This window comes from Melanaphis sacchari, unplaced genomic scaffold (genome assembly GCF_002803265.2).
Source record: "Melanaphis sacchari strain LSU unplaced genomic scaffold, SCAv2.0 Contig13_pilon_pilon, whole genome shotgun sequence".
Taxonomy (NCBI): domain Eukaryota; kingdom Metazoa; phylum Arthropoda; class Insecta; order Hemiptera; family Aphididae; genus Melanaphis; species Melanaphis sacchari.
In genome coordinates, this window is record NW_020270588.1 from 1,200,445 (window position 1) to 1,213,857 (window position 13,413).

General features: G+C 24.4%; 2 protein-coding genes across 3 annotated transcripts; one reads left to right on the top strand and one right to left on the bottom strand.

Moving 5' to 3' along the window:
* Positions 1–2,729: 2,729 nt before the first annotated feature.
* LOC112591616 lies at positions 2,730–7,575 on the bottom strand. The gene is made up of 7 exons (XM_025335481.1): positions 7,013–7,575; positions 5,528–5,715; positions 5,186–5,390; positions 4,924–5,119; positions 3,481–3,690; positions 3,289–3,414; positions 2,730–2,885 (listed from the first exon to the last, which is right to left on the bottom strand). The coding sequence occupies exons 1-7, from the start codon at positions 7,065–7,067 to the stop codon at positions 2,753–2,755; spliced, it is 1,113 nt and encodes a 370-aa protein (XP_025191266.1). The 5' UTR covers positions 7,068–7,575; the 3' UTR covers positions 2,730–2,752.
* Positions 7,576–9,036: 1,461 nt separating this feature from the next.
* LOC112591586 (putative ATP-dependent RNA helicase TDRD12) lies at positions 9,037–12,479 on the top strand. 2 transcript variants are annotated; one of them, XM_025335426.1, is made up of 2 exons: positions 9,037–9,363; positions 10,051–12,479. In XM_025335426.1, the coding sequence occupies exon 2, from the start codon at positions 10,072–10,074 to the stop codon at positions 12,406–12,408; it is 2,337 nt and encodes a 778-aa protein (XP_025191211.1). In that variant the 5' UTR covers positions 9,037–9,363; positions 10,051–10,071; the 3' UTR covers positions 12,409–12,479. The 2 variants fall into 2 exon arrangements, with proteins under 2 accessions (XP_025191211.1, XP_025191212.1); XM_025335427.1 differs by lacking the exon at positions 9,037–9,363 and adding an exon at positions 9,385–9,483.
* Positions 12,480–13,413: the final 934 nt, after the last annotated feature.

Genomic DNA, 13,413 nt, shown 5'->3' on the forward strand with positions numbered 1-13,413 from the left:
TATGATACTTGCAAAAATGTAATGTAGAACAATACCAACCAATTTCATAATCTATTCAAATATCGTAAAAAAAAATAATCAAATTAGAAGTTACGGAATTCTGATAAAAAAATTTAATTTCTAAAAAAATACATTTCTCAAATGTACAATAAAATACCAAACCTGTTTCAAAGAATAATCTAAAAAATTTAAACTTAATCTAAGAAAATATTAACTAATTGTATGTGAAATTTATTTGTATTGATGTGAGACAATCGATAAATTTAAAAAAAAAATGTAAGCTCTATAAATAATCAAAATAGAGAATTAATTAATTCAGAATCACTATTAAATATTAAGTGAAATTTTTGAAATAAATGTGTATCAAAAAGTGTATTTTAAATTTATTTACAAACTATAAAAATTCTTAGAAACACAGGGAAATAATTAATACTTTATTTGTTAAGTATTAAACTTTTTACAACCAATAAGAACAATACTTCAAATTCAAATTGATACTCCAAAAACCCAACAAGTAAAATTCAAGATTTACCTTAATGAAAAATAATATGGTATTGCCACAAACAAAATTATAAAAATTAACAAATAAATTTCTAAGAGAAAGAAAAGTATCAGTTAATATTAATCACTACTGGTTCAATTAAAAACATTAAACTTCAATCCAAGAATAGATCTCTAAGAAGGTCTTTTAATACAAACTACCAACTATGCAAAGGGGGGAATAAAAGAATAAGATAAAGAATTATTTGCATTTTTAAATGATTTAAGTATAAAATTATATATATATATATTTTTTTTTATGTTGGGGATTGTCTTATACACTAACAAACTTAACAAATATTTATAAACAGCAGCTAATTTAAATTTGTATGCAAGTACATTTTAAGTTTCAATGACGCAAATAAACTTAAACAACAATTTTTAATTTTTTCATTATTAAATTATATGAATTTCTAGACCATAATATGTCAACTAAAAATGCTTAATAAATATGTTAAAATATTTATAAATAAATAATATTGAATACCAACAAAAAGTATTGATACTTGATAGACAATTTAATTCAAAGACATTTAACATTAAGAACTGGCATGGCTTTTATCAGATTAATATATATTATGTACAGTGGTCACTGCTTAATGGACTCACTTTGGGACCTGACCATTTGAGTCCATTAACCGAATGAATTAATATGGCAAATAACCCAAAAAAGTTTATAAAATACTTAAAATTAAAAACTTATTTATTTAAAAAATATTTATTGAGATTTAAGAGGACGTCACACCCGTATGTATTATCTCTGTCTTACATACATACAACATAGCAAATTTTCATTCAGCAGAATTCATTTTATGTTGTTAGCTTTAACATTAGAGTAAATTTACCTATTATCAAACTTAAATGTAAGAATTTTATCTAGGCAATGACAGGCTTTTATTAATATTATAATTTTAAAGTGAGTTATGAGCATTTTAAAGTTCCCATATCTTATATGGCTATAATTCAGCTTAAAATTAAAATATCAATAAAATCCTATGTCATGGCCTAGATAAAATTCTTACATTTAAGTTTGATAATAGGTAAATTTACTCTAATGTTAAAGCTAACAACATAAAATGGATTCTGCTGAACGAAAATTTGCTATGTTGTAAGACAGAGACAACACATGCGAGTGCAGCGTCCTCTTAAGGTATGAATAAAAATAAAAATCTAGCTACGCCATTAAAAATAAAATAAAATGATAAGTAGGTATGTTAAATCTAATCAAATTTTTGATAAAAGTCCATCTAGAGTTGATTGGATCTTCCTTTCTTCGGCCAACTTAATAATCATTAATAATATATTCGTAACATTTATATTGCTCGAATTGGTACGTCAAAATTGCCTCTTCACTGAATCTCTCTACGTAAAATAGCGTAGTATAATTATCAAATGACTTTATTAACCAGTGTGTGAATCGAATAGACAAATTTTTTGATGTGTGTTGGTATATATGTAAATCAGGACCAGCCATTTTGAGTCCAATAGGTAAATGAGTCAATTAATCGTGAGTCTAATAAGTAGCAACCACTGTATTTTAAATATAATCCTGATTAATGCATATTTCTCTTATATTTTTGTATGAATGTAATTTCTTAAACTTAAATTAATTTTTTTGGTATTATTATAAATTTTAAATATGATACTTAGACTAGTTACTTTAAATAAAAAGTAATTTAGAATAAAAATAATAATATTGTGCAAAACATACTATTTTCATATTATTTTTTTTTTTTTCAAAAAGTAACACTTCTAGTAGATTAGTGCATGTTTTACAACACAAAATATTGAACTTGAATTAAGCTAAATAATTTTAAACTAAATTTAACTTCTTATTTTAAGTAATTAATACATTAATTGGGCTGTAACTAAAAAAAAAAATACTACGAGTATCAATTAAAAATTACTTAACTAATTCTGTATTTAAAAATCTATCCTGAACGTGAAACCGTGAAGCATTTATAAATCATAAGTTATTACTTAAACCATTTAATAAATTTAATTATTTTATACTTATATATATAATATTTAGACAGATTACCTCTTATAATAATTTATACTATGGTAATAAATTAGTTTGGTGATTGAATAATAGAATATGGTAAAATCATTATACTTAATTCAATAAATTAAAAATAATTTTTTTTTATTATTAAAAATAACATTAATACTTGCCAATAATTGACAAGTATAAATCAAAATTAAAATTGAATTAGTTATGAACTACTTTTTTTTTTGATAGTTTTTGAAATGCAGGTAGAGTTGCTAATGGAATTTTTAGTGTATACTTGGTTGGATCATCTTTCATTAGTGATGCTCCTACTACCTTCATCAGCAATGTCAATCTGAAATAATATAGATAAAAACTTTGATTAATAAAAAAAATCATGTATACAAAAATATTATCTTGATTGGCGTGTTATTAAACTGAAAGCATTAAAAATAAAATGTTATCTTATTTTACACATTAAACATAACATGGCCCAACCAGCGCTTAGTGACTCATAAATGTGAAAATGTGTATTGTTGATTTTTTCCTATACATATTTTTAAATATTTACCATTACTTACATAAAAAAAAAAAAACATTTTCAATCAAATAAATACATTTTTAACTAATTATATTACATATTATATTATTAAACATATCTAAGGGCATATTTTAATATTTATTTTTATTTTAAGAGCATAAAGTATCAATTCCTAGTTAAAACTCATTAATATAATTATAATAAAATGTTAAATTACCTCTTTTGGCTACTTGATGGAAGAAATGATGATATCCAACTTAAGTCGAATACATACATGTTGATTAACATCATAATTATAATTATATGACACACAGCTTTATCCTTCATTTTAGATGTTAAATCTCTAAATAATTTTAAAAAATATAAATTTAAATTAAATATTTTTTTTATTTAGTTATATAATTTTTACCGGCCAGTAACACTATATTCAACAAAATTATCCAACACCTTATCATTTATTACTTCTGAATTTGGGTAAATTTCAATATTTCTAAAATTCAAATCAGCTGATTTTGTTCTTAACAATGCAATCAATCCATCAGCAAAAGTAAGGAGACAAATATTTTGAATAGTTTTATGAGATAATCTATTCAAATTTGTTATGAAAAATGTTGATAAACTGCAAACAAAATATATTATTTAAAATAATGTACTTAAGCCAAAACATGCACTTAAATTAATATTGATAAACAAAAGACTAAAATATTTATTAAAATGTACCTAATTAATTTTATATGTAAATATTTACTTTTTTATTAATAAAACTAATTAACCTCTCTTTTTAACACTAAAACTGAAATATTATCAAAAATTTTCAAACTTTCTTAAACTATGCTACATACACCACTAATACAAATACATAGCATTAAATTATTGATATAACATTTTGATTATGTTTTTACTCATTTATGATATGCAACTAATTCATAATTCAATTAATGTAGCTTATAAATTAAAACAGTAAACCTCTGATATATAATATAGATCTTGGCTTAACTTTAAGTAAAAAAATGTTAAACAATTAAAAATATACACCATAAATTAAATATTAAAACGAAAAAATGTTTAAATTTATATTTTAAAACAATTATTAGGGCTTGGATGTTTATGCACTTAAAACTACTGTAATATGCATTTTTAACCAATAAAAATACCAAAATATGCACAAAAAATTTTATTTTTTATTTTAATGCAGTTTAAATACATTTTTTAAGTTTACATAGAGTTTTATTTAAATTATTATTTATTAATTAGGGATTACCATAATTAGCGTTTTACTGTGCTACTATAGTTATTTAATTTGTTCAAATTTCTAACTGCGTCTATTATCATTAAGTTAATTTTAATAATGTGAAAAACTTCGCTCTACATCAAATAATATTATCTTACACCTTGTCCAATAAAGTACTGTAATTCCAAACAAACACGATAAGTCGATAATAAACATTTATATTTTACGTTAATACTTGGTAGATTGTAGACTGTAGTTACCATTTATAAAATTTATACATAGAAATTGTGAAATTAATTGTATAGTTTGTTAATTAAATTTTTTTTTTTAAAAAAATGTACTGAAATATGCTTTTTTAATTTTTAAAATCCCAAAATATGCAATTAAAATATGAAACCATAAAATATGCAAAAATATGCAAAATAAAAAATAGTATCATTTGATTCAGTATAACATGCATGAATTAAATTTGTATCCATGTTAGCATTAAATTGAATAAATAGAAAAAATATGCAATTTCATAAACATCCGAGCCCTAATAATTATAATAACCTTTTATTCAACTACTAAGTTAAATAAAATTATTTGAATAAATTTTCTTTGATTTATATAATAACTTACTCCTCGTTGTCACTATTAATTGGTAACATACTTATTACTTCTTTTGCATAATCAGTCATTAAATCTATTTCATTTTCAAGTAATAATGTAGAAACTGGATAAACTGTTTCTAATTTATTAGAAAAACGATTACATCCCAAAGGTAAATATACTAAAAATTCACATTTTTGAGAAAATGATGACTGCAATACATCAGCTATAAAAATAAATAAATAATATAATGATATACTTAATAGGCATTTATACAGAAAACTGTACTTACAAGAAAAAGAAATATTGTCGAAGACATCAGTTGGAACATCAACAGTATTATTAACTCTAGACTTTGAAATACGTGATGACTTTTTAGTTCCAAATACTAAGTTAAATTCTTGATTTTTATCTGTCAATGTTTGGTCTTCAAACGTTTTCATCTTAAAGTAATCTGGCTTTTTAAGATAAGTTACTTTGGTACCATAAACTGAAACCTACATAAATGCAACTCATATATTTTAAATGTTTACATTTAATTAAATATTAGATTAAACTTTCAAAGTAAAACATCTACGTTTAAATAATAAAGAATTTTATTAACTAGTAACTTAGATATATATACTAAGTCTACCTTATTTGTTTTTTTATTTCTCAAAATTAAGTATTTTTTTCCATTTTCTTTTCTACTAGGATCTTCTTCTTCAACTGTACCACCATGTTGATTGAATATTTTTAATACGGGTCTATTAGATGTATTCTCAATTGCCATACCACAATCTAAAAGTGTTGATGAATTCAAATGCCCCACTTCTGTAATTGCTGAAAATTAAATACAAATCTGTTAACATATACCTAACTAAACAATTCATTTAGTTTAAACGTATAAAGGGAATCTGTACGCTAGAATAATATACAATCTACATCAGTGGTCGACAACCAGCGGTCCGGGCATCTATTTTATGTGGCCCACTTGGCGAAATTTAATTTCATATTATATAACTACATATATAACAAAATTTCAAATATATTCAATAAAAATAATTTAACTGCATATTTTATTTAATCAGTCATGATTAAATATAACAATATGTGTGTAGTATAGTATATGCTATTTTTCATTGATATATTGAAGTATATGAATGAACTTAACATAAAACTATAAGGTAAAAATCAATTTATTACTGATATGTGGTCTCATATTAAATCGTTTGAAACTAAGTTAAAGCTTTTAAGGTCTCATACTGAAATAAATGAACTAACACATTTTCCTGCATGTTTAAGTCCTGTTTGTATCGTCAAAATTTTCATTATCGATAGTTAAGTTTGTTAAAGGTATTTTGACACTTCAATATGTATTTAATAATCATTTTCAAGATTTTAAACAATGTTCACAATATTTAACATTACTTTCAAATACATTTAATACAGATATTAATGAAGTTCCGGTTGATCTTCAAATGGAAATGATAGATTTACAATCACAAGATACTTAAACATGTTTGGATCAACGTACCTATATGAACAGGCCTTTTCTCACATGAAAAAAATTAAAAACCCACTCCAGTCATAATTAACTGATGACCACCTTCATAATTTAATAGAGCTGACACAAGTAATTTTGAAGTAGAAATTAGAAAAAAAAATTGTGAGAAAAATCCAACTGCAAAAATTGTATTAAATATGTTTTTATATAGTTATAATTTCTACACTATATTATAGAAAATCATTTTATTTTATTCGACATTAAAATTTTATTCTTAAAAATAACAAATTAAATAAATATCGCAGTATTTTTTTCTTCGTAATAAATAAATAATATAAGTATGACATTTTTATTTTTGTGAGGCCTGCAAAACTTTTTACATTTGTGAATGAAGCCCCAGACTCCAAAAAGATTACCGATCACTGATCTAGATCTATTCGACCAAACTGGCGTAAAAAAAAAAACGCACCATATCATTGATATGGTTCATTATTCTGGTATTGGCTTAGCCCAACGAATTACTAGTTTACTAGTATAAATGAGTATATTAAAATCAATTAGAGTCATAATTTTACAGGAAATTTATTGAATGATGCGGAAATCCATAGATCCATATTTTGAAATGAGACTCACCTATTACTGGTGGTATGCTGGGTTCAGCGTAAACGTGCTCTACGACGGCGTCCATGGCACAGTCTCCACACGCCGATGAAATATACAAAAAGAAAGAATTGCAGACCACGCGTTTTAAACGCGTATGCTTATATCATTGTTTTCACCAAAGCAAAACATTAAACAGCCACTCAATCAAGTTCGTTCACTGTATCATGAGCAGATAGCACTTAAGTAAATCGCCCGGCCAAAACATTTCACCTTATCACTATTTACGAACTCGTATCGGATCTAGGACAATTGATCCCCGTGAAAAAACGCCGTATCGAAACAACCGGTCTCCGTAATAATTTCATACACAGGTCACAGACAACAAGTTCTCAGCCAAAATAACCCGAAAAAAAATTTCCAGATAAGTACTGTTAAACTTACAAAATACATGATTTTTGAAAATGTTCATAGACTTATTATATTTTTGAAACAAGTAAATCTCTACAGCGGATGATTTTAAAACACTCCAATACTATTATTACAAATGTGCATGGATCGAATACACAGCGGAACTATTCGGCATTTCAGCTTGTAATAAAAAATAAAAATTACCTGACTAATAGGTGAAATGATCAGAGAAATCGGTCAGTAATAAAAGATAATATACTTATCAAGGGAAATATTTCGTCACAGTATGCTAAAAATATATAGGTATTAGGTACCTATAGAATATAGACTATATACAGTAAATACGATTTATAATTAGAGTTAGGATGTTGAATGAATTAAAAAACACTCAATAAATGCTCCAAAAAATTAATTTAAAATGATCAAAAAAATCTACTTTAATAAGATTTAATTTAAAAGTAACAATTTTTACTAGAGATATGGGTGTAATCATGGGTATCAGAATACTTTAAAACATGAATTGTAATCTTAATAGAAAACAGTATACATTTAAATTTTAAGTATTAGGTATATAAAATTAAAAAGCAAATAGAATTAAAAAAGAAATGTTATTAAAAATATTCTAATTGATTTCCATAATGCACTGATGCACTGTACAATCAAAATGTGTCTGACGTTTTCAAATAAAAGATAACGACGTCGATCAGTTAATAAATGTTTGTATGATGAACAATTTCGCTCGGCGTCAACGACGTTATGGATGCATATTTGAAGACTGAAGTAGATCATGTCATCAGTATTTAGACCTTCGATTTAGTTTTTACATGTTTAAAATCGTTAAAATTAAAAATTAAAAAAATACCTGTAAAATAGTGAACGTGAAATACAAATGCCAAATTACTATTCACTACTGAACACTGACAATAATTATAGTTCCTTTTATTGCAATTAATACGTCCATGGGCCATGTAAATTTAATCTCGTTTATTGGATTTATTCTATACAATTTATAAATATAATATTATTCGATAGGCGTATATGATTGGCGTATGTGTAAAAATACACTTGTTTTACTTGTTTTACAAACGTATAACACGCATACCTACGATAAATCTCACCGGAACGCGATAAATTTAATCACAAGTCACAACTTAAAGGTAAAACCCCACATTCTACAATAATAATAAGATAATTTTTAATGTTGTACAAATTTTTTTTAAATCTAAAATTTAAAAAATATGCCCCCACATTATACAATAACTACGAAAAATGACTTAAAATACGAATAAACGACGTTAAAAACAAAACAATGCATTTATAATATCATTAAATGCCAAAAAATGAAAAAAATAAATTATTATATTCTGAAACATTCTAAAACAGAGAAGCATGAAACAAATTTTTTTATCTTCAAAAATATGACATACTATGCACTTTGTTTGTTAGTGATCCTCCGTGAAGATTTAAATTAATGAAAAATACTATTGTTCCTGAAAAATAACTAAGATGGGGACCAATTGTCCATGTATAAAATTATGAGGGGAACAGATTGTCCGTATACGACGTTTTTTCGTGCGGATCAATTGTCCATTAACTTAATCGTCCGGGAACAAAAAATAAGATTTTTAATAAATTGTCGAAAAAAATACACAAACTGACAAACTGCATTTAGTATTTACCACTGGACAGTGGAGTGTGGACACTGGCCAGTAGCCAATGGGTGTGAATAACTGAATTTTATAAGCCATTTTATTGTTCGTGAATGATACAAGTGTTTATAATGTAACGTAAATGATTTAAATTTTTAATTTAGATATCGTAATTATATCTCTAATACTTCTAACTTTTCTAATTTTTGTTTTAATTGTTCGTTAATACTTAACACGAATATAGATATAGCCATCGTAGTTACTCCTGTAGTCTCTCTTAATTAATACTTTTTAAATTGAAATTATTTTTTACAATTGTGATATGTGAGTATAATTTTGAAAATATTATTGGCCATTAGATATGCATTATCTGAGTTAAAATTCATCTCGATGCTAAATAAATAAAAATCTACTATATTTTATCAAAGTACCTAGGTTGACAACGTAAGTGTTTTTGTTTTTAATATTTCTGAATTTTTCAGTTTATTAAATAACACAAAAATGTCAATTTATATGCTTTATTATGAAATGTTTATGTGCATTTATTTTGATTTTTATATTATAAATTAAAATAATTCATTAGCAGCTTATAAATCATAGAGTTTAATATTGTTTATCTTTGCTATAATATATATTTTTGTTTTTAATTATTCCTACAAACTACCATAAAAATTTTTTTTAATACTTTAGGAATAATATGAATATGAAAAAATAAATAAACTTTTTATTACTTGTAGGTCTGTCAAATAATTGTTTTTATTACTATATTAATTGTACAAAGTCAATACTACTAATTTATTTTATATATATATAATTTTTATCCATACATTTTAAACTAAACAATACTTGAACTTAAAATTTAATCAATACTTAGTTATCTTTTATCAATATTATAGTTGTATATAGTTAGCAAAGGAAGGAGTTATTTTTACAAAAATTATTCTGCATATCGGTTAAATATTCTGCAGACACTCATATTTCTAAACTTACCTATATATTTTTGTCTTATAGGTACTGATACATACATCAAATATGTTTGAATTTATAAAAATACCATTCAAAGATAGTAAAGTATCAATTGCTCGTCCATTTCTTTGCGATAGAGTAAAAGAATTTGGTATTTGTGAAGGAACATGTGCAGAGCGTCATGTTTTATGCAAAACAATTGATAAAAAATGGCTCAATATTCCTATGAAATGTTTAATTAACATACAGCTGACAACAATTCTAAGTGCTTCACATTTTTATGGCAGAATTCTTAAATATAGTACCAAAAAAAATCCTTTAAAAGATGAAGATTGGATAAGTATTGATGACTCGTTTGAAAGAATAAAACATGAATTAAGAAACATCTGTTCAACTCAAAATTCTATCATTTTATGTAAAACATATTCTATTGGTGAAATGGTTATGATACAAACTGAACAAGAAGAATTTTATCGAGCAGTTGTTTTGGATATAGTACATGGATGGCTTAGTGTTACTGTAAAAGTAATATTAATTGACATAGGACAAACAAAAGAAATAAGCTCAAATAAAATATTTGTATTGCCAAACCATTTAAAAGAATTTCAGCCTGTAGCTGTTGAAATCATCATATCTTCAATGGAACCTGTGGTAGAAGGAGCGTCTGTTTCCAATTGGCCAGTTGATACAACAAAACTTGTACGTAGTTTATTAGAACCCTTTATTTTGACAAAATTAGAATTTATTTGCAAAGTTGAACTTACATTAGGAATAACTTTATGGGTTGATTGGATATTAGCTAAGAAATGTATTAAATGTTCTCACTTTACGTGTAAACTGTATAAAAATTCTTTCAAATTACCAAATGAATTAATTAATCGCAATCTTGCAAAACAAAATACTTGTTTAATTGATAAATTACTCAACTTAGATAAAGATAGCCTTATATGGAAGAAACACTTAAATGAACCAAAACCATTAATCATTAAAAAATCAAATATACCATTATTTTCATGTGATGAAAAAAGAAATAAAATTGACGAACCAATAAAAGTGCAATGGGCTCATTTGTCTGAGGATATAATATCAAATGTAATTGTTCATTATATACATAGTCCAAAATGTTTTTTAGTAAGTAATTTGCAATATTCTGAAAGAGTTGTTGCTCTTCAAAGAGACATTGATGATATTATTAGTAATGCATCTGTTGAAAAATTAACTTGTGCTACTGTTGGAAGTGTATGTTTAGCATTTATATCTGAAGAAAATAAGTATAATCGTGGTATTATTAAAAATATTGACAATCAAATAGCTAATATTCTGTGTGTAGATTATGGTGAATTTCACAAAGTTGAAATTCATAATTTATTGATTATACCCTCAAATTTGATATCGAAGTTACCATTTCAAGTAATTGAATGTAGTTTAAGTGGTTTTAATGATAGTTCATCAATAGATATGATAAATCAGTTTAATAACCGATTATTGGAACTTACAGACACTAAGATAGTTTTAAAAGTTCTTTCTTCTACTATGGATGCAAAGTTGATTGGAGGAACTCATTATGAAGTTGTATTATTTAAGAATGATATAAACATAAATGTCACATTGGCTGATGAATTTATTATGTATGTTGATAATACTCAAATAAAAAATATTACAAGCATAAATTATAATTACAAGGAATATGATAGTGAGGATGATGATATAGTTGATGAAGAAGAATTAAAAATTCAGATGGATCTATTAAACAGTCTATTAAAAATTCCAAACAAAACAAATGAAACCCAAATTGTGCTAAATTCAACCAATGAAAAAAAAAATGAGTCTGCTTCAAAAACATTATATAAAGATAATATAATAGCAAACATAAAACAAAAAAAGGACATACAAATTGAGAAAAAATATTGTCTAGATTGCAATAAGACTCCAATAGTTCCTCAATGTATTTGGCATCAAGATAACACATGGATTTATCTGAAATTGAATATTTTATCAGTAAACGATTATAATATTTCTTATTCAATAGATACCATAATAATAAACGTTGAAACAAATTCTGCATCCTATTCCTTTACAGCAAATTTGTTTGGATTTATAATAGATGAACTATGTACTTGTCATGTATGTTTTGATGGGATTTTCATCAAAGCACAAAAACTTTTAAAAGTTAAATATCAATGGCCTAGACTTTTAAAATGTACAAAAAAACATAAATATATTATTTATGACACAGAATTCTGCATTACTGAACATAGAAACTGGAATGTGTGGTGTAAAATATTCAATAATTTAAAAATAAAAGCTCTTGGTGAGAAGTTAAACGAAGAAAAATATCTCGATTCTGATTATGAAGATAGCGATTGTACCAATGATGGTGATGATGCCATTTTTGAAGACTGATTAAAAAAAATTTTCGATTTTAGTATTTAAATATAAAAAATCTTATTGCTTGTATATGTAAAAAATTTAAACTATTATCATTGTATCGTTTTATGTTATTCATGTTTTTAACAATTGTATAATTTGATTTTTTGGAATAATAAATTAATAAGTAATTTTTCTCCTTCACTCAACAGTTATTTGCATGCCTCAGATTTTCCATCCTTGGTTATAATATTATACTTTATAGGTACCTGCATAATATTAAACTTTATAATTTTTTAATCTTATACATATTTTTAAATTTTATTTATACATTTTAGGTTTTCATAAAGAAATATGGTACATTTTAATTTTTTTGCTTTCAATATGAATTAATTTCTTTTATTAAACATATGTGCTTTAGTATTAAAATTATAATTTTTAATGTCAGAAAAAATACATGATAATATGAATTGTTTTAAATATTCTTAAAAAATAATTGTAAGTCAAGCTTTATTAATATACCTTTTTACTTAAATTGATCTTATTAACTGATAATTAATAAATACAAAATGTATAGTCCATTTTTCCCTAAACATTTCAATAAAAATATATTTTAATTGTTGGATATTAGTATTCTTTTATTTAGTGTAATGTAGGTAGTTTAATGTGATACAATTTTACTATTAATTGTAATACATTACAGGATTTAGTGTTTGTTAAATGTAAACATTTATTTTTTGTCAAAATGATGAAACAAAAGTTAAATTACGGGTATAATCTTTGTAATAACCATTATTATCAAGAGTATTAGATTTCAGTAAGATTGCAGATATTTATGCGCATTTTAAAACCTAGTAAATTTAAATATTAGTGTTTTTATGTTCAATTATTTTGTAAAGTACATATAAAAAATTGATGAAAAGAAAATAATCACAATGTGTTTAAGTAGATACAAAGGTGTCATTTCAATTTTCAATAAATTAAATGATATCAAGTTATAAGTATCAATTATAAAATTGTTATACATAACAAGTTGACTCG